The following is a 26,588-nucleotide window of genomic DNA, read 5'->3' as shown; positions in this document are numbered from 1 at the left end:
ATAGCACAAGAGGTGGTGGTGGTGGTGGTGGTCAGAGTACAAGCCTGTCTACGACTGGTTTGCAGTGCATGTGTGTAAGCACACAAGGTTGGTGAGCTGCAGGCACATACAGCCACATGGAATACGATGTTGTGGCGACAACGGCGACCTGGCTCAAAAAGAGGCAGGATTGGGTACTACATATTCCTGGATGCAAGAAAGGAGGGGGTGGTGGCAGTATTGTGTAAGGACAATATTGAGAGATTTGCAGGGCAATTAGTGAGGTGCACAAGCTCGAGAGTAGTGATAACTGGGGACTTAAACTATCCTAATATAGATGGACTTGGTTCTAGGCAATGAGGTGGGTCAAGTAGAGCAAGTGTCATTGGGAGAGCATTTAGAGAGCAGTGATCATAGTATCATAAGGTTAGAATAGCTATGGAAAAGGACACGAACTGCTCCAAAGTAAAAACAATACTCAATTGGAGGAGGGCCAATTTCAATGGAATGATAACAGATCTAGCCCAGGTAAATTGGAATCAAAGATTGGCAGGCAAAACTGTAACTGAAATATGGGCAGCCTTTAAGGAGGAGATGGTTTGTGTACAGTCTAGGCACATTCCCATGAGGCAGAAAGGTAGGGCAACTAAAGCCAGAGCTCCCTGGATGACAAGAGATAGTGAGTGAGATGAAATGGAAAAAAGAGGTGTATCACAGATGTCAGGTTGATAACACAAGTGAGAACCAGGCAGAATATACAAAGTTCAGAGGGGAAGTGAAAAAGGAAATGAGGGGCAAAGAGAGAGCATGGGAATAGACTGGTGGCTAACATAAGGGAATCCAAAAGACGTCTTCTCGCATATAAACAGGTAGTAAGTGGGGTGGGGCTGATTAGGGACCATAAAGGAGATCTACTCTGAGGCAGAGGGGATGGCTGAGGCACTAAATGAGCACTTTGCATCTGTCTTTACCATGGAAGAAAATGCTGCCACAGACTCAGTAAAGGAAGATATAGTGAAGATACTGGATGGGCTAAAAATTGATGGAGGTACTAGAAAGGTTAGCTGTACTTAAAGTAGATAAGTCACCTAGACTGGATGGGATGCATCCTAGGTTGCTGAGGGAAGCAAGGGTGGAAATTGCAAAGGTGCTGGCCATAATCTTACAAATATCCATAGATACGGGGGTGATGCCAGAGGACTGGAGAATTGCAAATGTTACACCCTTGTTCAAAAAAGGTGTAAGGATAAACCCAGCAACTACAAGCCAGTCAGTTTACCCTCCGTGGTGGGGCAACTTTTAGAAATGATAACCCAGGACAGAATTAAGTCACTTGGACGAGGGTGGATTGATTAGGGAAAGCCAGCACAGATTTGTTAAAGGCAAATCATGTTTAACTAACCAGAGAGTTTTTTGATGAGGTAGATGAGAGCAATGCAGATGGTGTAGTGTATATGGACTTTCAAAAGGTGTTTGATGATAAGCCTACCATGTGGCACTTTAAGACTGCTGCCCATGGAATAAAGGGGGCAGTAGCAACATGGATACAGAATTGGCTAATGGATAGGTAACAGTAGTGATGAACGGTTGTTTATCGGACTGGAGGGAGGTGTACAGTGGTGTTCCCCAGGAGTCGGTGCTGGGACCACTGCTTTTCTTGATATATATTAATGACGTGGACTTGGGTGTACAGGGCACAATTTCAAAATTTGCAGATGACACAAAACTCAGAAGGGTAGTCAACTGTGAAGAGGATAGTGATAGACTTCAAGAGGATATAGACAGGCTGGTGGCATGGGCGGACACATGGCAGATGAAATTTAATGCAGAAAAATGCGAAGTGATACATTTCAGTAGGAAGAATGAGGTGAGGCAATATAAACTAGAGGGTACAACTCTATAAAAGGGGTATAGGAACAGAGATCTGGGAGTATACATACATAAATAGTTGAAGATGGCAGGGCAGGTTGAGAAAGTTGCTTTTTTAAAAAAAGCATACAGTATCCTGGGCTTTAAATGGAGGCATAGAGTACCAAAGTATGGAAGCCATGATGAACCTTTTTATAAAACATTGGTTCGGCCACAACTGAGTATTGTGTTCAGTTCTGGATACTGCACTTCAGGAAAGATGTGAAGGCCTTAGAAAGGATGCAGAGGAGATTTACTAGAATGATTCCAGGGTTGAGGGACTTTAGTTACGTGGATAGACTGGAGAAGCTGGGGTTGTTCTCCTTGGAACAGACTGTTGCGAGGAGATTTGATCGAGGTATTCAAAATCATGAAAGGTCTAGAAAGAGAGAAACCATTCCCATTGGCGGAAGGGTCAAGGACCAGAGGACATAGATTTAAGGTGATTGGCAAAAGAACCAAAGGTGACGTGAGGAAAAACTTTTTTACACAGCGAGTGGTTAGGATTTGGAATGCACTGCCTGAGGGGGTGGTGGAGGTAGATTCAATCATGGCTTTCAAAAGGAACTGGATAAGTAATTGAAAGGGAAAAAATTGCAAGGCTACAGGGAAAGGGCGGGGGAGTGGGACTAGCTGAATTGCTCTTGCATCGAGCTGGCGCGGACTCGATGGGCCTAATGGCCTCCTTCCATGCTGTAACCTTTCTATGATTCTAGTGGGTGTAGCTCAGGGATCTAGGGCTATAGTGTTATGGCACTATATTCAACATACACTTGTATCTAGTGAGGTTCCATGCTGGTACTGGAGCTTCACAAAATTACCACTACTGTTTACTCTTTGTTTTATTCAAATCGTGTGTTTAAAGTTTAAAATATGTGGCACGGATACAAACCTGATTAGGGCAACTTACTAATATTTATTATATAGCTGTGATTATTTTTGGATGGTAGCAAGAACAAATTTGCATTTAGTGTTTTATATCCTCCAGATATCCCAAAGAGAGCACAAATGAATCTTTATAATAGCTTCAAGATGATGTTTGCTTCACTATGCACAAATACTATGTACATAACTGGTATTAAAAAATCTACTTTGTTTGGCTCAGTGGTAGCACTCTCCTGAGTCAAAGTTGTGGGTTCAAGCACTTCAGCACAACTTAAGCAGACACCTCCAGTTAATACTAAAACTGTTACATTTTTGGCAGAGCCATCCTTTGGATGAGGTATTAAACTGAGTTCCCAGATTCAGTGGCACTATTTAAAGAAGAGTGGGGAGTCCTCCCAGTATCCTGACCATCATTCCTCCCATAATTAGCACTACCAAAAAATCAATTGAATGATTATTCATCTCATATATTTGTTATTTGTAGGACTTTGCACAAATTGGATGCCATGTTTTGCCTGTATGTGATTACACTTCCAAAAGTAATTCATTGGACATTGTGCTCTTTGGGGTATCTGAAGATATAAAATGCTATAATTGCAAATTTGTTCTTGCTACTGTCCAAATAAAATAATCACAACTACATAATAAATATTGGTAAGTATTAGGTCTCGGGCAGGGTCCAGGTAGACTCTACTTGGTGCAGCATGTTGCAGAAATTTAACTTCCTCCTTCACAAACCAATGAATCCATGTTACATACAATTGGAAACATTTCAAGGAATTTCACAAGTAACATCTTGAATCATTTAAAAGGGAGTAGTTTAGTTGCTGTGAAGGCGACTAGATTTCTATGGAACGATGAGCTGGATGAGCCAAACAGCTTCCCTCATCTGTACTTTTTTGTGGACAGACACAGGATTGCAGTTAAAATTAAATTTTCCTTTTACAGCATTTTACAAGATTGCAATGTTACAAATATTTATACCAAGAAGTTTTGACATTTTTATCTAAAGAATGGTTGCAATAGGAAATGTAGTGGTGAGCAGAAAGGATATGAAACAAACTTTTTTTTTTAAAAGTACTTTTTGACATTATAGTAACTGCCAGGTGTTGAAATGCATTTGTTTTTTTGGTGATATACAACAAAACAATACAGAATACTTTTATAGGAGGATTACACTGGACTAGATCTGGGGTGTCCAAAGCCTGGCCCAGGAGCTTTGGCTGCCTAGCCTGACTAGCTTTGGTATCTGTTTCTATTTGTGCTTCTGTTTTCTTAATTCTGCTAATGTGTTCTATTTGCATGTCATGAGTCTGTAGGTTTGGAAAAGTGTCTCAGTGCAGCTCTCTTTAATCAGTGAATGCTAAATGTGAGCACAAAGATCCGTTCCAAACTTTCCATTTTGGAAGAAATCTTCACAGTTGATCACTTCTAATGTACACTACTTGCCATAATAACAAATGAGGTTAAAGATGTAACTTACTCGGGTAGAGCATGAATTTAGTTAGATCTCTTAACTGGTGTCAGAGGAGACTTAATGATGCTTGGATTATCTGTCGACTTGTTTTCAAATTTGAAGCATGATCTTGGGTCTCGGGCACAATCATGTCCTTCTGGTGACGCTAACTATCAATATAAACAAACTTCTTACAGTAAGAAAAGCCAAGCTTCATTGTCTAGAAATGACTTCCAATGCTGCGACTGTCATACTTCCAGCCTGAATGAATCAATGACTGATACTTCTATTACGATGCAGGTCTCCTTTGAAGCCATGCATCAAAGAGCTGCAATATTATAGATGTGCTGCTGTAGGAGATTGAAACTGTAACAGTGCCCTTCAATTTAAAAAAAAATTAAATGTTCAGATTTTGTTGTTTTCAGAAAGTGCTACAGGGCTAAATATGTCATTAACTCCATAAAATTGGGTGAAAAGTTGTATAGTCAAAAGCTGAAACTTTAACTTGCTGCCTGATCTGAGTGTTATCAGCATTTTCTGTTTTTGTTTCAGATTTCTGGCATCTGCAGTATTTTTTGCCTTTTTGTATTTAGAAACAGTAAAGTTAATATTTCATCACTGTACATCGTTTAATATAACAAGCAGTGTAAAGAAAGGTAAAAGGCTGTTTCCATAACATAGTAGAATACCAAAATATCTTCCACATATATAAATGACCTTCCTTAAATCTAAAAGGTACAAATAAGATTCATAAAAATATATAAGCTGTGTTAGGAATATAATATCCTAGGGAGGGCAATGAAGTATAACTAATTCCATTCTTTTAAGATTGACCCTATGTCTCCTGTAAGTTTGCTATTCAAGTTACCAGGATCTCCCTTGAATTTTTTTAAAAATCTGAATTCTATCTGCATGTACATTGCAAATCATTGAACAATGTCTGCATGGTAAGACAAACATTTATATTTAGTTTCCTTTCTGCAATCAGAAAACATCACATTTTGAATGTGTATTATGAAGTAGGCCAACTCAAAACACTTAAATAAGGTTGCCTTTAATCCATCTTCATTTTGAAATAGTTCCAGTCACAATTTGAAAAATAAGTTAACAATCCTATTTTAATATGAACTACTGTTTTTATCTTTCAGTCAAAAAATGTGGGTATGACCATAACTGAAGTTTGTGATAAGCAGTGAGCTCAGTCACCATGTGGTTGTGACCAGGCAGAGTGCTACAATTAGTTGTGAACTTAATGGACTAGTAGGGTGTGAGTGGAACTGAAGGGGTGAGAGCTGTTAAACCATAATTTTAAAAACCTGGCTATGCCCAAATAGATAAACCCTACTGAAATGCAAAAATAGTGCCATCTAAGTAGTATTTATAGAGTTCTATTGCTTAATATTGCAATATCTCTCCAAAGCTACTTTAGTCCTATTATCAACATCATAACTTTCCTGAAGTAATTTCTAACCATATAGACTTTCTTAACCCTGTCGGTGTTTGTTAGGTTCGTAGCTAATTGCCATCTCTTATCCTGTCACTAACATTATCACATTTGAGAAATTCAATATTTTCATGTCTCCATAAACATTAATAGCTGGAATTGGGGTTGAGTTTTTTTAGTGTTATTTACAATGAATTTTAAAATATTCCAAGTTTGGCGCATAGTGTGTTTGGGCACTAGAGTAAGCCACCATGGTGCAGGTTCAATCCTGCCACTGTGAACTCTGTGTAGGTCAGTTGTAGGGATGCACCAACCGGACTGTCCCTGCAAGAAGAGAGGGCAAACTGGAGGGGCACTAATGGTAACTTGACAGCTAGCAAATGGGCAAGGAACAGAGGTAGTGCCACAGCCTTTGCTAGCTGCAGGAAGTGCCTGGGACTAGTAAGGTATGAAGACCAAGTGAGGTAGGGGAACATACTCCTTGATACAAGGGTGCAGGCACTCATCAGTAGATGCCAAATTCAAACTTAAACCAGAAGTGCCAGCACTTAGCACCATAATGATTTTTTGTGAACGCAGTAATGCAATGATTGTGTTATGTTACTGAGTAATCCTAACATTCTTGAAAGATGAAATTGAGAGTTTAATTATAGGACAAAAATCTAACTTTAATTTTTTTTTCAGCTACGTACAACCACCATACCAAAGTAGCAGTGAAAACTATGAAGCCAGGTACTATGTCTGTGGAAGCCTTCCTCATGGAAGCTAATCTTATGAAGGCTCTTCAACATGATAAACTAGTGCGGCTCAATGCTGTGGTAACAAAGGAGGAACCCATATACATCATTACAGAATTTATGGCCAAAGGTAGTGTGAGTGCTGATATTTACGCAGCTCTTCTTTCTCTCGTTTTGAAACATCTGTACCATTCAATTGGTTTTCTATTAATAGTGGAGATATTGTCATTAACAAGGCAGGTGTTCAGGACTATGTACACTTCTACCCCAGTATTTGCTCCAACCACTTCATGTTGGCTGCTTGTTGTTGGAGTCTTGACCCAATGTGTTCACTCCCACAAAGGAGAACAGAGTACAGCTCACATCCACTTCTACCAGGTTTGTTCACTTGATCATGTCTTGAATTTTTTGAGTAACTGACCTTTTTTAGCTTGTCAGGCAACTGGGGTTTTCCGTGAAGTACACAACTTTACAGAGTGGTTATATCAGTGCACAAGTATCACCTGTTTATCCTGCATGTATGCTGTGCAGAAAAAGAGCTGCCTAGTGCCAAATGGTCTCCTGCCCAGCCGATTTTGTTTCATAATGTAGTATCAAGAAATTCTGACCCGATTATCTGACATCTTAGGCTGGAATTCCTTTGTGATCCTGGGTGCGATCATGGCAGAAAAATGGGGCAATGAGTCCCACTGTCTCCTCATCGCCTCAACCTCCATTTTGCCTACCCTCACTAGGAGCGCCACTGACCGCCCCTTCCCTGCCTATTGCATGTAAATGGCAGAGGCAGGGCCTGGCCTCCTGTCCATGCCAGTTACTGCCACTTTCTGGGACCACCTTGTGGAAGGTGGCAGTCATTCCTGGGTAGCAGCAAAGAGGCTCTAAAATTCTTTATAGGGCCCTCTCCCTCCATTTTGCAGCCTCTCTTCCTCCATTTCTTTTTTTCATAAAATATACTTTATTCATAAAATTTGCAGCAAAACATTCAATACAGTTGTCATGTCACATTCCAAACGTACACAATACAGATTATACAATTTGCAGGTTACATCAAGTGCCCCACAATTTCACCTGTTTAGGCCTCAGTCCCAGTCAAGGCCTAAACAGAAATTTGGTCTTCAGGGTGCCTCTGCCTTTTAAGGTGCATGTAAGGTCCAACCCCACCAAAACACTGCCGCGAAGAGGAGACGCCAACCTCTCATCGAGCTACAATCTTGCATTATAATAAAAAAGCATGTCTCCTAAACCTGGATATGCTTTTAATAAAGATTTTCTCTTTTTTTGCAAAATAATTATATGGAGTGAATGGAAGGCATTTACAATGACTATTGGAACAAAAATAAGTAATGACTAAAACTCAAATATATGCACATTTTTAAATATATATTTGAGAATAGAGGTTTTCCATTCCAAATATAATTTTTTTTGGTTGGGGGGGTAGGGAGGAAATGAGGCAAATTCCAATCATATTAATAAATCTGGCCTCAACAAATATGGATTCTGTGTGAAAGCTCCATATCATATAATTTTTCCAAATTGTGTTCATCATCCCAAACCAGTAATGTTCACAATCTGTTTTAAACCATTCAGCAGTGCATGCGAGAAAGAAAAATTAGTTTGCATAAAATTCATGGTAGTTTATTCCCTTATCAGTGGACTAAAAATCTGTCACAGCAGTGATCTGTCAAATGGTACAGTAATTCTGCAGTGTGTCGTGGTATGATATCACCCCATTTAGAGTCATGTGATTGTCATAAGTGTCTTGCTGTTCTCAATTTCTGAATGTTAACTGCATCTGGATGTGTTCTATGTAACAAATGAGTGTTGATAAACCATTCAAGCTAACACTCACTGCTTATACCATCTGAGTTTCTTGATGTGTGGCTGTCTTGCAATAAACTTCTCCAATATATGTACTCTCAAAGATGTATTGCAATTTGAGTCGGGGATTTTTAATGCTACCCCCACTGGCAGTTTTTTACTGTCCTCTTGCGGGGCCAGGAAGAGCAGGAGTGCTCTTCTGGCCCCCACAAGGAAAGTTTAGACACTCCCCATCCTTTCCCACACTTACTGGAACAGACAGGAAGACAGGCAGTATGTTAATGAGACCTGGCAGTTAAAATTGCCGTGACCTTGTACTTGCGGGTGGCAAACAAAGTCAAACCTGTTGGCAGTTTAAATCCCGCCTCTTCCTCCTCCTCCTCCTCCCCCCCCCCTGGCTGTGTGTCATGTTCAAGATAATTATGTGTAATAAAAGTCTAGCTATGTGTAACACACTCAACAGCCACAACCTGTATTTACCTAGCACCTTTAATGGAGATAAACATCCCAAGGAGCTTCACAAGAACGTAATCTGATTTTTAAAAATTGACAGGTCAAAAGGAAATATTAAGGGTGACTAAAAGCTTGGTCAAAGAGGTGGATTTTAAGGAAAGGTCTTAAAGGAGGAGGGAGGTGAAAAGATTTAGGGAGGGATTTCCAGGGCTTAGAGCCTAAGGCACGGTTACCAATGGTGGGGCAAAGTGATTTCAGGATGCACAAGAGGCCAGAGTTGGAGGAACACAGTTCTCAAGTTTGTGGGGGAGGGGCAAGGCCATGAAGGGATTTGAACATGAGGATGAGAATTTTAAATTTGAGGCATTCAGGAGCCAATGTAGGCCAGTGAGCACGGAGGTGATGGATGAGTGAGACTTGTGCGAGAGAGGATACTTGCAGTAGAGTTTTGGATGAGCTGAAGTTTATGGAGGATAGGAGGCTAGCCAGGGGAATATTAGAATAGTCAAGTCTGGAGGTAACAAAAGTTTGGATGAGGGTTTTGGCAGCAGATGGGCTGAGGCAGGGGCAAAGACAGGCAATGTTAGAGATGGAAGTAGGCAGTCTTTGTGATGGAGAGGATATGGGATTAGAAGTTTAACTCTGGGTCAGATAGGATGCTGAGGTTGCGAACTTCAGACGATGATTGGGGAGGGGGACGTAATCGGTGGCGAGGGTACAGAGTTTGTCACAAGGGCCGAAGGTGATAGCTTTGATCTTCCCAATGTTTAGCTGCAGGGAATTGCAGCTCATCCAGGACTGAATGTCAGACCGGCACTCCAACTACAGAGGTGGAGGGGTAGAGCAGAGTATCATCTGTGTACATGAGAAACCTAACCCTAGTTGTGTTATGCTAGAAGTAATTCTAACTGTACTGAATATTGATTGCATCTTCTCCCCCCTTCCCACTTATCTCACAAGTTGGCAATATTGGTAGCAAAACCCATTACACCAGTCTTCCCTTTTAAGGGACTGCTATTGGTATCTCTTCCCTATTTTCTTCTACTCTTTCATCATGCCTAACAGCACATGAGGCAACCCATTGCTTTACATTCAGCAGATTGTGCTCTGGGTTGTTTGTGACTATGTCCCTTTTTATGTGGACACTCCCTACCAGAAGAACCAGCTTTTGTGCGGCTGGCCACTCTGCTTCCATTGCTTGCGAGTATCCTGCTGGATACCAACCCAGTATTCAGAGACCAGGGGTAATTTTAACCCCCAAGAACGGGTGGGTTGGGGACAGGTGGGTAGTAAAAATAGTTGGTTGATTTTTGCAGCGGGACCACATCCCACTTCTGGATTTAGCCCAAGCGCGTTTGGATGCACACACGCAACAGAAACCCGGAAGTCCCATTCCCACTTAAAACTGGTGGGCCGATACTTAAAGGGGCAATGTACTTCACTGCAATAGTTGAGACACTTAACTATTTGTGTATTGGAAATGTCAAACAAACTTAAACTTACCTGTTCGAGTTTCCCATTGCTTCTGATTCACGTCAGGTGAAAGCAGGCGGGAAGAGCCAGATCCATGAGGTGAGTGCCTATATTGCACTGCTTGTGGGCCAGGAGGAGCAGGAGTGCTTCATCCAGACTCAACAAGCTCACCTGGCGTGATCGGACCCCTGCAATCAACCAATCTTCGTGTGTAAAACTTAGTCAAAATGGATTGCTGTGGGAGTCAGGTCAAGGCTGCCAATTAAAACAAAAGATGTTGTACCCTCCCCATTCCTCCTTCTTTGATTCTCCCTTCCCAAATCAGCCACCACTTCTTTCACTGCTCAGTTTAAACTTTGATATTTTGCCCTTCCTTTTTTTAAAAAAAAAACAACCAACCCACAGGCATGATTAAGTAATGAACATATACTTAATATTTAGCCTATCCTAAGTAAATCTTTATTAATTTGTTCTAATTGCCCTTTTTAACAAGTCCTAAATGAGCTTTTTCTTGTGTGGGTAACTGTTAACACAGAGCACCAGTAAAAATGGAAGAAAACCCGGTTACTGATATCTACCAATCTTACACTCCTGTTTTCTCCCATCCACCTTTTCATTAAACTTCAACTGCAGAGCCAAATTCCTCTGCTGTTTTCATCCATTTATAGACTGATGCGTGCCTGCTTTAACTTTCAAAGTAACAGATGGAGCAGAGATCCTGAGGGTGATAATGAATGTTCCCTAAAATAAATTTGCATATAGTTCCCTTTTCTGTTAACACCTTTCATGCTCCCATTTGTGCCTTTATCATTTATTTTATTATTTAATAAATCATTAAAGAAGGCATTCTCTTGAATTTGTAATCCTGTCACTTTGCCAGATCTCCAGTGAATGTCCTCTGATTAAAAGCTGATTTTTAAAAAATATATATTTCTTATCTGTGTTGTTCACCACCAACCAAAGGTCACTTTACACACATCCTCCTTCAGTTCCCATTTGCATGCGGTCACTAACACAACAATGTGCACTTGTGAGGTGACTGGAACAGTTTTTGCTCATAAGGGGAGACACTTCATTTTGTGCAAATTAAATATGGAATATAATCTAGTTAAACTAAAAATTTAAACTCATCCCTGCCTCCCCCTTTCTGGCAATGGAAGAGCTCCAGCCAACAAGTAGTGATACAAAATGTTACCAATTTCCTCAACAGGATGAATTTCAGACGAACATGTAACGTATATTTCTGCAATTTATCATCTGTATTTGAAAAATCACTCCTAGTTGTAATATGTCCCTTCAGTTGCTCTACTGTTCTTGGGAGTGTGGGATCAGTGAATTTACCCTTATAGTGTACTTTGTACCTCAGTGCAAACCTCAAATTTACAATGAAAAAAGAGTTGAGTTCTAACATAATGGCCTAGATAGTCATTGGTGCTGTGCCCGTTTTTCAGGTGTAAAACAGATGCCTAAGCATTCAGTATGGCGTGCACACATCCATGCCGGAAGTGCCCCACCTGCCATATTGGTGAAGGCATATGCAAATAGGGGGCCCAAACACCTTTAGGACTTTCCCAAAATTAGGCTGCACTGAACACAGCCAGGCCTGCTGCATTCAGGATAACCAGGTTTACATGTGGCCTAGTCAGCAGTCCTTATACTGTCCTTAATTTAAATGATACCCATGGTCCAATTGCAATTGGTCCTCAGGACTACCTGTTGCAGTGCAGTTGTTGTTCCCTGTGCCCAGTTTGTGCCGGCAAGCCGGTGCTATCCAATTTCTTCCCCGTTGGTTCCTAATCCACTTAAAAACTATAGAAATGCCATTCCCAGGAAAGCAGCCATGTTTGATGTAATGTTTGGTATCCAAGAGATTTGCTTGACTTTGGGGATTAGACACTGGTATAAATTTATTGACGCCCGGTTTCGGGTGCGAAGGTGGCGATTTAACCACAACATGTGCCTGAACTGGAAGGCCCAAGGCCAGCCCGAAATTGGGCCTTGGGCCTCGTTTTAAAATTAATTGGACGAGCTGCCAGTGTTTGTTGCACCTCCATAGGCAGCCTGCCCATTTGAAGAAATGAATATCTGGCCGCTGGCCTTGCCAGCATCCCAAACATATGTCCCGGAGGGGGGGGGGGTGTAGCATCAACGGGGGTGGGGGGGCTGATCAGGATACTGTGGAATTGGGCAAGCATTCCTGCTCCTCCTGGCTCCAACAACAATATTTTTAACTTTTACCTTTTGGTGATAGTTACCCAACGACCACTTAAGAATCCTGAGTGGAGCAGGCCCGGCACCTGCTCTCTGTGGTATCAAATTTGGCAGAGGGGGGCCTAAAACAGTTGGGGCCCCTCACTTACATATGAATAGTGCAATGCCTGTTTCAGGCAGCTGCCACAGATGGGGTCTGACGTCTTTCAGGCGTCCTTTGGGCACAGAGCATTGGTCCCTGAAATTGGCCTTTGTACCTGTTTTACACCCGTAAGAGTAAGGAACAAGTTCAAAACTGAAAAGATTTGAATCCTATTTGAAGGCAGATAATTAAGCTAGGAGAAAGGTAACATGGGCTTTTCTGTTTTGATCTACAGAGCAATGTGATGTATGGGAACCTTCTGGTTGTCTCTCAACCTGGTGTTCCTCCAAAGTATAACTTAAACTACTAGGCCCAGTGGGTTTGCACAGCTACTAGCTGAACCATACAGGCCAGCAAGTTCCAGCCTGTGTTAACTAATCTCAGCTAGGGTGATGCATAGACTGCTATATTTGACCTTTTGTTGTCTTGGGTTAGGGAAAAGCAAATCAGCCAGTGTTCCCACTCCTGATCACAATTCAGTGGCCTTTGCTGGAAGTGCATGTGTATGGGAGTTGCATAAGGACAGAATTGGGCTTGGCTTTGAATGGTTGTACATGAATAATGGTCACTTTGGCAATCTACCGGAGGATAAAGCCACCCGAAGAACTACCCCTAATAAAACAACATCGTCAAGAGAGAAGAAAATTGGGGGCAGGGAGATAAACTGGAATTCCAGACTATATATAGGAAAGAAAACGCTCAACTTTGAAAATAGTAATGGTGGAGACATCTATGGGGATAATCTTAACCTAACTCGCCTGGTGGGTAACAGGCAGGTTTGGGTTGGACATCTGTGTTACACCTTGCTCAATTTTACTCTCCATAGACTGTTTAGGTTTAAAAATCACCCCCTATAACTGCAATTGTACGTGCATGTGTTGTGATCTGCCTCAGCCATTACCAAGCTGGATATTGTCACAACATAGGCACTTGTATCAGTTACACTAACCAAATTCCTGCATTTTTTTTTTGCAGGGGTTTAGAATTTAACAATCAAAAACCTCAGTTTGGCTTGTTTCCCTTTTATGCTTTAAATTCAGTAGCCATTCTGATCATCCTTTCCTGCCCCACCCCACTAAACAAAATTAAGTTAGTTAATTTTATCCCAAATTTATTGGAATTGGACTAGTTTAGCTAATTCTGCAAAAAGCTGTGTTCTGTATCTCTCCCATCGACTTAAAATATTTCATTACTTGTAGCATAAAGCTTATGTATTACTTGGAAAACATTAAAGACAATTCCTTTTATGATGCATGAGAAATATACACACATCTAAATACATGTATATCTATGTATATATCTGGGTTACCATTCTGCAAGTACACAAGTATTTCATTACTTGCAACCTTGATCATTGTGGGGGAGGATGCAAGTTCCTGTGGTCAGTCAAGAGCGTAAGTTATGTGCTAGATTTCAGCTTCGATGTTTTCCACAGTTGATTAAACCACAGCAGCTGACGCTGGGCAAGCAGTTAGAGGAAATAGAAATTTTGTTTTTAATAATATAACACACAGTTTTCAGAACAATTGTCTTCATTCTAATTTCAGTAGTGCAAAACATAGGCATTTTACATCAATGTGTTTTCCATATGAGAACTAAAGTCTTTTTTTAAAACAAATGCAATATATTGGTGACTCTTATTAATATTTAAGACATGGCACTATCCCAAAACATGCAGAAGGGAGTTTTAGTATTTTTAAAGGAAATTTGAAATACTTAATGATCGAGGCAGTCAGGTTAATCATGCAGCAGATATACAAATTGTGCCATTTTCTCTAGCCATTCAAATTTATCACAGGCCGTCATGGGCTGGATCTTGCCGGAAGATAACAGCGTGTTAATGACGCAGTTATTAAAGCGCAAATAGGCCAGCAACTTGATATGCTATGAGTTGCGAATATCCAGAACTTGCTGGTTGATATATGCTGCTCGCTTTTAGCCTCTGTTATTTTTAAGAATTTGCCACAGAAAGCTATGTCTGGTAATTAAGAGCGCAAGTACCCTTCTAACAGCATGATAATTGTTAATGCAATGCCAATCAACCCCTCTGGTCCAAAAAGGAAACAATTTAACTGATTCAATCTCATTCCTACATGTTAAATTTTTTAAATGTCAAATTTCAAAAATGTGTTCTTACTTTTCCTGTCCCTTTTTTTTTCTCTCCCTTAATCCAATCTTTCTTTCCCTCTATTTCTCTTTCTGTATCTGATTTGCCTCTAATTCATCCTCCTTCTGTCATTCCTGTGTTTTGTTTCTTTCTCAATGCTTAAATCTCATTGGTTAAGGAGATACAGTGTTGGCCCTGTCGTTCACTGAGGTCCCAGATGCTCTGTTGCTGTTAGTTGCTTGCACGTCCAGCAAATTACGGCGCAAAAAATTTTCGAACTGAGTGTGCAGAAAAATGTTTACCTAACAACGGATGCCACAAGATCTGGCATATAATCACTAGAGCCAAAATGATTTAGCTGGTCCACAATATGACCAATTACATAAGATCCCTGTGAACAGCTATCCATAATTTTAGATAAGCTGGTGCCCAATCATTACCTAGTTGCCAAATTTAAATGATCTGCACTTAAAAAGCTGCAGATTAATTTTATAATTATCCATATACCAATTTGAAGTCTTTTTTATACAAGAGCACTCTGAATTGGCCAGTGGAATTATTTCTGTGTACTGACCGATTTTTGAACCAAACCATTAGCAAATGATTGATCCTGCAATAAAATTATATTGAGGACAAAATGGAGTAGTTTTGGCCCACCATCCCAGATTGCTGTAGGCTTAAATTTAAGATGGTCTCTCACTTAAACCTGCTTGCCCCGTCTTGAGATGAATTGTGGACTTTGGGGAAGGTGTAGCTCATGATTTAAAAAAATTGGAATGAAATCACACTCTGCAATATTAGTGTATGAATGTTTAACAAGTTTGATTTTAAATTCTTGTATTTGCTACTTTAAAATGGGTTAACACCTCCATGTTAAAATAGTGGACAAATAAATTTCACACAAGCATGGTATGTGAAGGCCCAAGTGTCCACCAGATAACGTCGTCGTCTTCTAGACAAAACTCTACTCACGGTTATATGTATAGAACAGAATATATTTAATAACGAGTAGCAACTGCATCAGTGCTTCACTTTTGTCCGTCCTTCCTTCCTTCCTATTCACGCTCACTCCCACCCATTCCCCACAGGTGGGAGGAGCCACAACTCCATCTCTTCATACATCTTTCTCCTGCTATAACAAGGCCCCTGTCCCCAAACTTCCCACCAGAGGCCAGGGGGGCATTCTTGGTCAATCAACCAGAAAGCAAAGCTGAATAATGTGGAAAAGGATTCCTCCCCTCAGCTTACCCCTCTTACTACAGATACTCTTAATGCTGTTTTTTAAAAAAAATATATTGTGAAACCTGGTTGACAGTTCAAGATCAAACTGGATCTTTGGTGGGAGAATTCTTGCTTAGTGACAGAATAGAGCACTTCATGATAGTGGAGCATTCCAATTTGGGAGTGGGGTAAAAGAGAAAACTAGTAGGATTAAAGAAGTACCTGCCTGTTGGTTCATCAGAGTGGTATTGATGGACCATGGAGAAGCCCACAACAAAACCTGTCTCATGGTCCTAGACCAAAGAGGTAATGGTATATGGATCATGGGGATGTATTGGAGAAACTGGTGTAAATACAAAAAACCCAGAAAATTCTGTACTTTAATTTTCATTTACATGTTAGCTTAGTAAAAGGCTTAATGGCATAATAGTGATTTAAACCCTTCTATGTCTCTTACAGGAAGTTTATTAGATTTCTTGAAGAGTGATGAAGGAAACAGAGTGGTGTTACCCAAGCTGATTGATTTTTCAGCCCAAGTAAGTGATCACAGTTGTTCTACAAAGCTTTGCGGAAGGAAAACTAAGTACAACATAGCTGAACACTTGAAAATGTATATCTAGGTTTTTCTTTTCAGAGGGAACTGGCAAATACCCTAGAATGGTGGGCATTTAATCAGTTGAAATAGCAATAATAATCTATACAATTCTAGGGTCCTTTTGACTTAAGGTTGTTAAAAGATTTAAAGTATTGTTTTGACTGAAAGACCCTAAAGCTTCCTGTAAGGTACCGATGATACCAGTCCTCCAACAACCAACTGTGACTCTAAAAATTCTTTTACCTCCATCTACACCAAACCATAATCTTTAACTACTGTAGGTGTACAAGCTTGACACTCAGTGCAGAAAGGTACCAATAAAAGGTATTTTTGAGCATATCATCAAAGATGCCATGGGTGATTTTTATGAATTAATGACCCAAAAATCGGGAAAGTTGTGAAGTGGGCATTGCCTAATTTTTCAGTCTGTGCTCCTATTTGGAGATTTTTATTTGTGATTAAATGTTCTATCTACTCAAATCAATAAGGTTCTTGCACATTAAGGTCAGCGTTCATAGTTTATTAAGCAAACAGTACATGCAATAGGGCTTATTATATACATAGTACTTATAACCAGGTCATAGATAGGTTGGGGACATAAATGTGAGTTCTAAGCTCAGTATTTTAGGCCTTTACAAATCCAAGATGTCTGTACAAGCTGCCACTTTTTATACCTTTCACCCACTCTGTGAAAATCCACATGTTTCTGCATTACATGGTTATGCAAAAATTAAAATACAACTCCATATAAGGAAAGTTTAATTGAACTTCTCCCCCTATCAATTACTTCAGTTAATAAACTAGTTTCCTTACTTTTAATGAGCTCTTTCCATTGGGCTAACGAGAGCGGTATAACTTTTACTTTGTTACCTTTTATCAATAGTTTTTCTTTTTTTTTATTCGTTCACTGGATGTGGGCGTCGCTGGCAAGGCCGGCATTTATTGCCCATCCCTAATTGCCCTCGAGAAGGTGGTGGTGAGCCGCCTTCTTGAACCGCTGCAGTCCGTGTGGTGATGGTTCTCCCACAGTGCTGTTGGGAAGGGAGTTCCAGGATTTTGACCCAGCGACAATGAAGGAACGGCGATATATTTCCAAGTCGGGATGGTGTGTGACTTGGAGGGGAACGTGCAGGTGGTGTTGTTCCCATGCGCCTGCTGCTCTTGTCCTTCTAGGTGGTAGAGGTCGCGGGTTTGGGAGGTGCTGTCGAAGAAGCCTTGGCGAGTTGCTGCAGTGCATCCTGTGGATGGTGCACACTGCAGCCACAGTGCGCCGGTGGTGAAGGGAGTGAATGTTTAGGGTGGTGGATGGGGTGCCAATCAAGCGGGCTGCTTTATCTTGGATGGTGTCGAGCTTCTTGAGTGTTGTTGGAGCTGCACTCATCCAGGCAAGTGGAGAGTATTCCATCACACTCCTGACTTGTGCCTTGTGGATGGTGGAAAGGCTTTGGGGAGTCAGGAGGTGAGTCACTCGCCGCACAATACCCAGCCTCTGACCTGCTCTCGTAGCCACAGTATTTATATGGCTGGTCCAGTTAAGTTTCTGGTCAATGGTGACCCCCAGGATGTTGATGGTGGGGGATTCGGCGATGGTAATGCCGTTGAATGTCAAGGGGAGGTGGTTAGACTCTTGTTGGAGATGGTCATTGCCTGGCACTTATCTGGCGCGAATGTTACTTGCCACTTATCAGCCCAAGCCTGGATGTTGTCCAGGTCTTGCTGCATGCAGGCTCGGACTGCTTCATTATCTGAGGGGTTGCGAATGGAACTGACCACTGTGCAGTCATCAGCGAACATCCCCATTTCTGACCTTTATGATGGAGGGAAGGTCATTGATGAAGCAGCTGAAGATGGTTGGGCCTAGGACACTGCCTTGGTGGAATAGCAATTCTAAGTAACAAGTGAAACCTTTAATTATAAATCTGTCTGGACTTAATGCAGCACAGTTGTGAACAAGTTGGAGTTTATGAAGAGTGGAGGATTGAAGACTGTTGCGAACATTAGCGAAATCAAGTCTCGAAGTGACAAAGCACAGATAAGGGTTTCATTGGTAGGGGTTGGAGATGGAAGTCGACTGTCTGTGTCTTTTGATACTGGTCACTCTCCTAATTCTACAGAAGCCCCAATTTAAAAGATGTATACCCAGATATTTTTCCTTTTTTGCAGGACTAGTTGCTTTCCCTGCATCTATTATCCTCCCTGAAACTTAGGGACCGTAGTGACTAAAGTAGTTCATACTTTAAAATTGAATCATACTTCCCTGCTCAACAAACAAAGGCTAAAGGCTAACATTACTACAACACAGAGAAATCAATAGCCAGAAATCGTGCCCTATCAAAGGTGCATCAGAATTTCACACTAGCTGAAGATTCTAGCTTATAAGCTTTATTTATTTCTGATTCTCTCCTCCTCCTTTCTCCACCCCCCCCCCCCCCCCCCCCCCACCCAAAACCACCACAGACTGCAATGGCCCTGCTGTAGACAGCTCACCCTCCAGCACACTGCTTACCTTGCCTGCTGTGCAAAGATATCTGGCACAAACCAGGCTGAAGAAATTATCTTGCAAGTGCGAATATTAACATGCAAAAATGTTAAAATGGCCTAGTAGCAACAACAATGCCTTTAACATAGAAAATATCCCGAGGTACTTGCGAAGGGGGAGAAAATAGAGATAGGAATGAACAAAACTAGCCATGACTGGAGAGTTAGGAGGTGCAGAAAACTTGGTTGAAAAGATGACTTTAAGAAGACTTTTAAAGATGGAGAGAGTGCCGAGGGGTTTAGGGAGGGTTTTCTAGAGGGGGTAGGGCTGAAGACTGGGGGTTGGGGGGGGAAAATGAGCTAGACGAGGAATACACAAGACTAGTCTGAAGACCCAAGAATGCAGGAGAGAATGTAAAGCAGGAGCTCACAGGTGAGATGAGACCATGGAGGAAAAGATGGACTAAGATTTCAATTCAATCCGTTTGGAACGAGGGAAGACAATGCAGGTCAGTAAGGACAAGTGACGAGCAATTGGGACTTAATGCAGCACAGTTGTGAACAAGTTGGAGTTTATGAAGACTGGAGGATTGAAGACTTGCGAACATTAGCAAAATCAAGTCTAGAAGTGACAAAGCATAGATAAGGGTTTCATTGGTAGGGGGTGGAGATGGAAGTCGACTGTCTTTGTGATGTGTTGGATGTGGAGTTTGAAGCTCCCCTCTGAGTTGAACCAGACACCAAGGTGGCAGAATGCAGCATGTGGCCGTTGGTTTACCAATGTGCTCTGATAAAAGGTCACACCCATAAATCCCCACATTTTTTCTTGGTCTGACTGTTCAGGGAGATAGTTTCAGCCCTTGGTTATATTTTCCCTGGTTTTTAGCTCATAAAACTACACCTGGTTTAAACTGGGTGAGCTAGCAGAACAGACATCTGATCTATTTTCAAATTCTTCCAAATATAAGGTCAGTTTTAAATGCTAAACACAGTCTGATGTAGGAGATGCTTGGAGCTAAGTAATTTTACAAGAAAGAGTTTCTTGTATGGTAAGAGTTAATAGATAAGTGCAGCAGCAGCTATTTAACTTGACCAGAGAGATGAGGGCTGCTATTTTTAGTCCACATGTATTTATCTGCATATTTAGACGAAACCGTAAACTGGAGATAACCGAAGTAGTCATGTCGCCCTATAGAAGAAAATAGCAGGAAAGGGAACTTGCCTTTTGGTTTTCTGTTGTCCTAAGGTTTCCTGAAGAAAGTAACATATTTTAATGTTTCTCAGCCTATACCAATTCACTGTGCTGAATTACTTGGTCCATTAATGCTACAGTGAGTACATCCTTCAGAAAACATTTTTTGTATATCATGTTGAACTGTTCATCTGTGCTATTCAGCACTTTTTATTGTTAGCCTGGTTAACCTGCTCCAGTTGAATGCTGCAGGACTGATGTATTTATACCAGTCAAGACACTCTTCTATTTCAGTTGAGCAAGTTGTTTGGTAGTATATACAACACACAGTGAATATGCTGGCAATGCACTGCAAAATAAATCCCCATAACAATGTAACTTTGTCATGTGATGCTGTCTCAATGTTTGTTTTCATTAGCATGCTTTTGAGATACAATTTCTTCATTAACCAGCACTAAATTAGTGATCAAAATGTTATTTTAGAGATTGTTTTTTTTTTAAAAACAAAGCTCTGCTGCAGGTCTGGAGCATTGCTGGCTGGGAATGTGTTGCAAAATTAGTGTGCAGCCTAGTGTATCTGATTCACATTGAGCCCTATTTTGTGAAGAAAAATGGGGCTACTGGAGAATGCAGTGCTAGCCAGTGTAAGGTTATTTTAAAAGGTATAATTATGATAGTAGGTTCTCAAGCTGAATTTCACATTCTGGCAAGCACTGCCTCTGGCGCTGAGCATCCCTGCTTCCTCCACTAGCCTGGACTGCTGAATGAAGTACAATTCTTAACTTTTTTTGCAGCAGAAATTTAGGTTTAATTGTGGAATTGCCTTTTTTCCCACCCCCTAGTTACCATTCAGGTTTGGTTGTATTTTACTCTGCATCAATTGTGTTGCTGTGAAATTTGAAGCTTTTGCATTAATTTGTCCCGTTTCCCTGAATACTTCAACCACCACCTTTCTCACTCCCAGGTACTGATACTTTGCAATTAAACTTGCACATTGCTGAGGATGGAAATTCCGTTTGGTGGGGGGGGTTCAATGGTGCATGATTTTTGAGGATGAATCCATGGGGGAAAACACCTATTGCAGATGCAACAATGCGAGTGGTCGCTTCACTTGTCATTACCCCAGGACCCCCTTTACAGATCCTGCTGATCCTACCTGGGCATGGCAGAGGAGATCTTTCCTTGCCACCTCTGCTTCATGAAACGCTGAAAGAGTTATGCTATCTGCTCTAGCGTGACCTGCAGATAACTTGTAGAGCAGGGACAGTGCTTCCTATATCAGTAATGTTTACAATAGATATCTGATCCTTCCAAACCATTGCAAGGGGCTGTGCCAGATCAGCCAGTCTGCATTGCACATGTGCACTAATTAGGTAACAGATGGACAGCTTGGAAGGGAAAGCCCCTTCAGTTGCCCTTTTGATAATTGTGAGTGCCTTTACTTCCTGGGTTACTGAATGACTGACAGGAAATGCTTAAGCAAATATAGACTAGAAATACATTTATCGGTATGTAAGGCATTTTCTCTCCCTTGTTTGCCTGCTCCCTCCATCTCCATTTCACTGCTTCACTAAGATGGTCCGATGTATCAGCAAAGATTTTCCACCTTTTTCAGCTTAAAGAAACTTATTCATAGGCTATTAAAAACACAGTTAGCCGCTTCTGTGTGACTGGAGCCAACTCTTGACTTACTGTTCACCCGCCTCTTTGTTTTTCTCAGCCTATAAAGGGAGCTTGCTTATTTTCCAGCTTCCAGTTCTGAGGAAGGGTCTCTATCTGCAATGATCTGTTCTGTTTATGGATGCTAACTATTGTGTATTTCCTTTTTTATTTATTTAATTTCCAGCATTTACAGTGTTATCCTTTTTATATTGAACTTCGACTTGTAACAAACAATTTTTTTTAATCCACCAAAGTTCTTGTTGGGGATGGGGGAATGATAAGAAAAGAGACATATGCCAACTGGTTATAATGTCACCCTTACCACAATATAATGCATGAAGGAGAAGCAATGGTGTCCAGAGTTCAACATTACTATTGCATGCTCTGGATTATTGCTGTATTCTAACCACAGCCATGCCAAATTAAATGAGTTTATACAGTGAGTGCCAAGCCGTACAAATAGAGATGCTCTTGGCGTCGAACCCTGGTCTATGCGAAGTCAGTCAGTGGTGGCAAGGGGCCTCAGTGCTTGGGATGGGGGGGGGGGTGGAATTTGACCACTTGTGATTTATTATTTTGGGAATACAATTGAATCCTGCTATGATGGCCCAGCAGTTGAATAGCCTTTTGATGCTCCCTATGAAGCCTCATGCAAGGTTGAGGTACTAGAAGTTGCCTGATACCTGTGAAACCTTTATCCCAGCAAGTAAGTGCAATGGCAAAGCACAGAACGGAAAGAGCCAAAAATTTAGCCAGATTACCTAGGTGTGCTGTCAACACGTACTTATAACTGTTCAAAAGCAACACTGACTGAATCCTGGGAGCTGAGACAAAAATAGAGGAAAATGCTTTTTTTAAAAAAAATGGTAGGGATTAAAGCAAGAAGCAAATGGTGTACCTGAGATTCCTTTACACCTTTGAAGGAACAATAGCTCTATTTGATAACATTATAAATGCTTTCAAAAAGAACGTATGTGATTTTACAAATACAGAGCAGTTCCCCTACTACCCCGCCCCGTGACTATCACAGAATCAGCCAGATAATGTTTTTTTTTTGTTTTTGGAAGGTTTTTCACTTTTTTAATGGAATTGAGCCAGGAGCATTAGAATCTCGCCAACGGACAACATCTTTCTCATTGTCGTTATCAGCTGGACGGTGGCGGTAGCCTTTGCACGTTCCAGTAAAGTTTGAGTCAGTGGGAAAACCATTTTCTACTGTTAATTTTAAAAAATAGCAGACCTTTAAAGTGTCAAAGGGAAGTACAAATGTGCTTATTTATAACTGTAGAAGGATGTTGAATTGCAGAAAGACAAATTCAAAGTGCAACGTAAGCAGTGTGGTTGCTAACTGCGCAATGGGAGGCCCTCAAAGAGGAGATAGTCGGGTACGGACGAGACACATTCCCACAAGGGGGGAACGGAAGGGCATCCAAAGCTCGAGCTCCCTGGATGACTAAAGATATAGAGATTTAAAGTGAAACAGAAAAAGGACGCTTATGAGAAATGTCAGGTTCATAATTCAGTAGAGAACCAAGCTAAGTACAAAAAGTACAGGAAATAAGAGGGGCAAAGAGAGTGTATGACAATAGATAAGTGGGTAACATAAGAGAACCCAAAAGTCTTTTATAAACATAAATAGTGGAAGGTTGGGGCCGATTAGGGACCAGAAAGATCATCTTGTGGAGGCAGATGGCATGGCTGATGTACTAAATGAATAAGTTACATCTGTCTTCACTAAAGAAGAGGATGCTGCCAATGTCACAGTAAAGGAGGAGGTAGAGAAATTGGATAGAATAAAAATAGATAGAGGAGGTACTTATAAAGGTTGGCAGCACTGAGTAGTGGTCACCTGGTCTGGATGGAATGCATCCTAGGTTGCTAATGGAAGTAAGGGTGGAAATTGCTGAGGCTCTGACCGCAATCTTTCAATCCTCCTTGGATATTTAAGTGGTGCCAGAGGGCTGGGGAATTGCAAATGTTACACCTCTGTTCAAATAGGGGAGAGGGATAAGCCCAGTAACTACAAGCCAATCAGCCTAATTCTGGTGGGGAAACCTTTTAGAGACATTAATCTGGAATAAAATTAATTAGCACTTGGAAAAATATGGGTTAATAAATGAAAGTCAGCACTGATTTGTTAAAGGCAAATCATGTCTGACTAACTTGATTTAAGTTCCTTGATTAAGTAATGGAGAGGGTTGATGTATCTATGGACTTTCAAAAGGTGTTTGATAAGGTCACACATAATAGACTTGTCATCAAAATTTGAAGCCCATGAGATTAAAGGGCAGTCACTGCGTAGATACGAAATTGGTTAAGGGACAGAAAGCAGAGTAGTGAATAGTTGTTTTTCAGACTGGAAAGATGTGTACAGTGGCATCCCCCAGGAGTTGGTGTTGGGACCACTGCTCTCTGATATATTAATGACCTGGACTTGGGTATAGCGAGTAGAATTTCAAAGTTTGCAGATACCACAAAACTCGGAAATGTAGTAAACATTGAGGAGGATAGTAACAGACTTCAGGAGGACATAGGATGACTGGTGAAATGAGAAGACACATGGCAGATGAAATTTAACACAAGTGTGAAGTGATACATTTTGGTAGGAAGAATAAAGAGAGGCAATATAAACTAAATGGTACAATTTTAAAGGGGGTGCAGGAACCGAGACCTGGGGATGTATGTACACAATCTTTGAAGGTGGCAGGAAAAGTTGAGAAGGCTGTTAAAAAGGCATATGGGATCCTTGGCTAAATAGAGGCATAGAGTACAAAAGCAAGGAAGTTATGATAAACATTTATAAAACACTAGTTAGGTCTCAGCTGGAGTATTGTGTTCAATTTTGGGCACCACACTTTAGGGAGGATGTCAAGGCCTTGGAGTGCAGAGGAGATTTATTAGAATGGTACCAGGGATGCAGGACTTCAGTTATGTGAAGAGACTAAAGAATCTGGGGTTGTTCTCCTTAGAACAGAGACAGTTAAGAGGAGATTTGATAGGTGTTCAAAATCATGAATGGTTTTGAAAGAATAAATGAATAACTGTTTCCAGTGGCAGAAGGGTTGGTAACCAGAAGACACTGACCTGAGGTAATTAGCAAAAAAACTAGAAAAATGTATGCAAGTTGGAATACACTGCCTGAAAGGGTGGTGGAAGCAGATTCAATAATAACTTTCAAAAGGGAATTGGATAAATACTTGAAAGGAAAAAAATTACAGGGCTATGGGGAAAGGGGAGTGGGACTAATTGGATAGCTCTTTCAAAGAACTGGCATAGGCACGATAGGCCGAATGGCCTCCTTCCGTTCTTATTTGATTTAGAAATAATAAATTTTGGTTTGGATTTTGCTTTGTTGTGTGGTTACCACCCAGGTCTTGAGTAACTCTTCCACAGTAGTCATGACCACCAGCTGTGGCAGTGAATTACCACCAAAGGAATGGTATAAGGTAATTGGGAATGGATTAACAGAATTGTTTTTTTCAAAAAATATACTTTATTCATAAAATTTGCAGCAATATATACAATACAGTTGTCATAGCAAATTCCAAACGTACACAATACAGATCATAGAATTTGTAGGTTACATCAAGTACAGTTGAATGAACACATTGGACATAATGACTGTTCATGACACTCTAGGGTGCCTCATTGCATCACAATCAATACAGGTGATTTCATTACAGGTACATTACATTTCATTACATCAATTTGAATTTTACATTCTGCCCGAGGGGTTTTTCCCTGATTTCAGCCCCTCGGTATACAGTAGCGGGAAGGCTCTAAATGGTTGCCTTTCCCCACAGAGCCTTTGCGGCGGCCACACCCATCCTCAGTGCAGCCCTGAGCACGTAGTCCTGGACCTTGGAATGTGCCAGTCTGCAACACTCTGTCGAGGACAGCTCCTTGCACTGGAAGACCAGCAAGTTTCGGGCAGACCAAAGGGGGTCTTTCACCGAGTTGATGGTCTTCCAGCAGCAGTTGATGTCAGTCTGTGTGCATCCCTGGAAACAGCCCGTAGAGCACAGAATCCTGTGTTATGGAACTGCTCGGGACGAACCTGGACAGATACCACTGCATCTCTCTCCAGACCCTCTTTGCAAAGGCGCATTCCAGAAGGAGATGGGTGATGGTCTCGTCTCCACCGCAGCCTCCTCGGGGACAGCGCGCGGTGGTGCTGAGACTCCGGGAGTGCATGAAGGATCTGATTGGAAGGGACCTTCTCACCACCAGCCAAGCTAGGTCTTGGTGCTTGTTTGAAAGCTCTGGCGATGAGGCATTCTGCCAAATGACATTGACAATCTGCTCGGGGAACCAACCGACGGGATCCACCATCTCCTTTTCCTGCAGGGTCTCGGACTTGCTGATCGCCTTGTGGTCAAAGGTGTTTTTCTGCACAAACTTTTCCACAAAGGACAGGTGGGGCGTAACGGTCCAACTGGACGGAGCGTTCCATGGCAGCGTGGCCAGGCTCATTCTTCTCAACACCGGGGACAGGTAGAACCTCAGCACGTAGTGACACTTTGTGTTTGCGTACCGAGGGTCTATGCACAGTTTGATGCAGCTGCACACAAAGGTGGCCATCAGGATGAGGGCCACGTTGGGCACGCCTTTCCCCCCTTTCTCTGAAGATTTGTACATCGTGTCCCTGTGGACACTGTTCATTTTTGATCTCCAGATAAAGTGGAAGATGGCTCGGGTGACTGTCGCGGCGCACGAGCGAGGTATGGGCCAGACCTGCGGCACGTACAGCAACATCGAGAGCACCTCGCACCTGATGACCAGGTTTTTGCCCACGATCAAGAGGGATCGTTGATCCCACAGTCCCAG

The 26,588-nt window shown here is 41.5% G+C and overlaps 1 protein-coding gene across 2 annotated transcripts in view; it reads left to right on the top strand.

Moving 5' to 3' along the window:
• The window catches only part of hck (HCK proto-oncogene, Src family tyrosine kinase), a 76,820-nt gene that overhangs the window by 35,446 nt on the left and 14,786 nt on the right, over positions 1–26,588 (top strand). For both annotated transcript variants that reach the window (XM_068000444.1, XM_068000443.1), the window contains exons 9-10: positions 6,357–6,539; positions 16,294–16,370. In XM_068000444.1, the coding sequence (XP_067856545.1) occupies positions 6,357–6,539; positions 16,294–16,370 (260 nt within the window). The remainder of the gene's footprint in view (positions 1–6,356; positions 6,540–16,293; positions 16,371–26,588) is intronic.

Source organism: Heptranchias perlo, chromosome 19, assembly GCF_035084215.1.
Source record: "Heptranchias perlo isolate sHepPer1 chromosome 19, sHepPer1.hap1, whole genome shotgun sequence".
Lineage (NCBI taxonomy): Eukaryota > Metazoa > Chordata > Chondrichthyes > Hexanchiformes > Hexanchidae > Heptranchias > Heptranchias perlo.
Note: the sequence above shows the minus strand (reverse complement) of the source record. Positions and strands in the feature narration are given on the sequence as shown.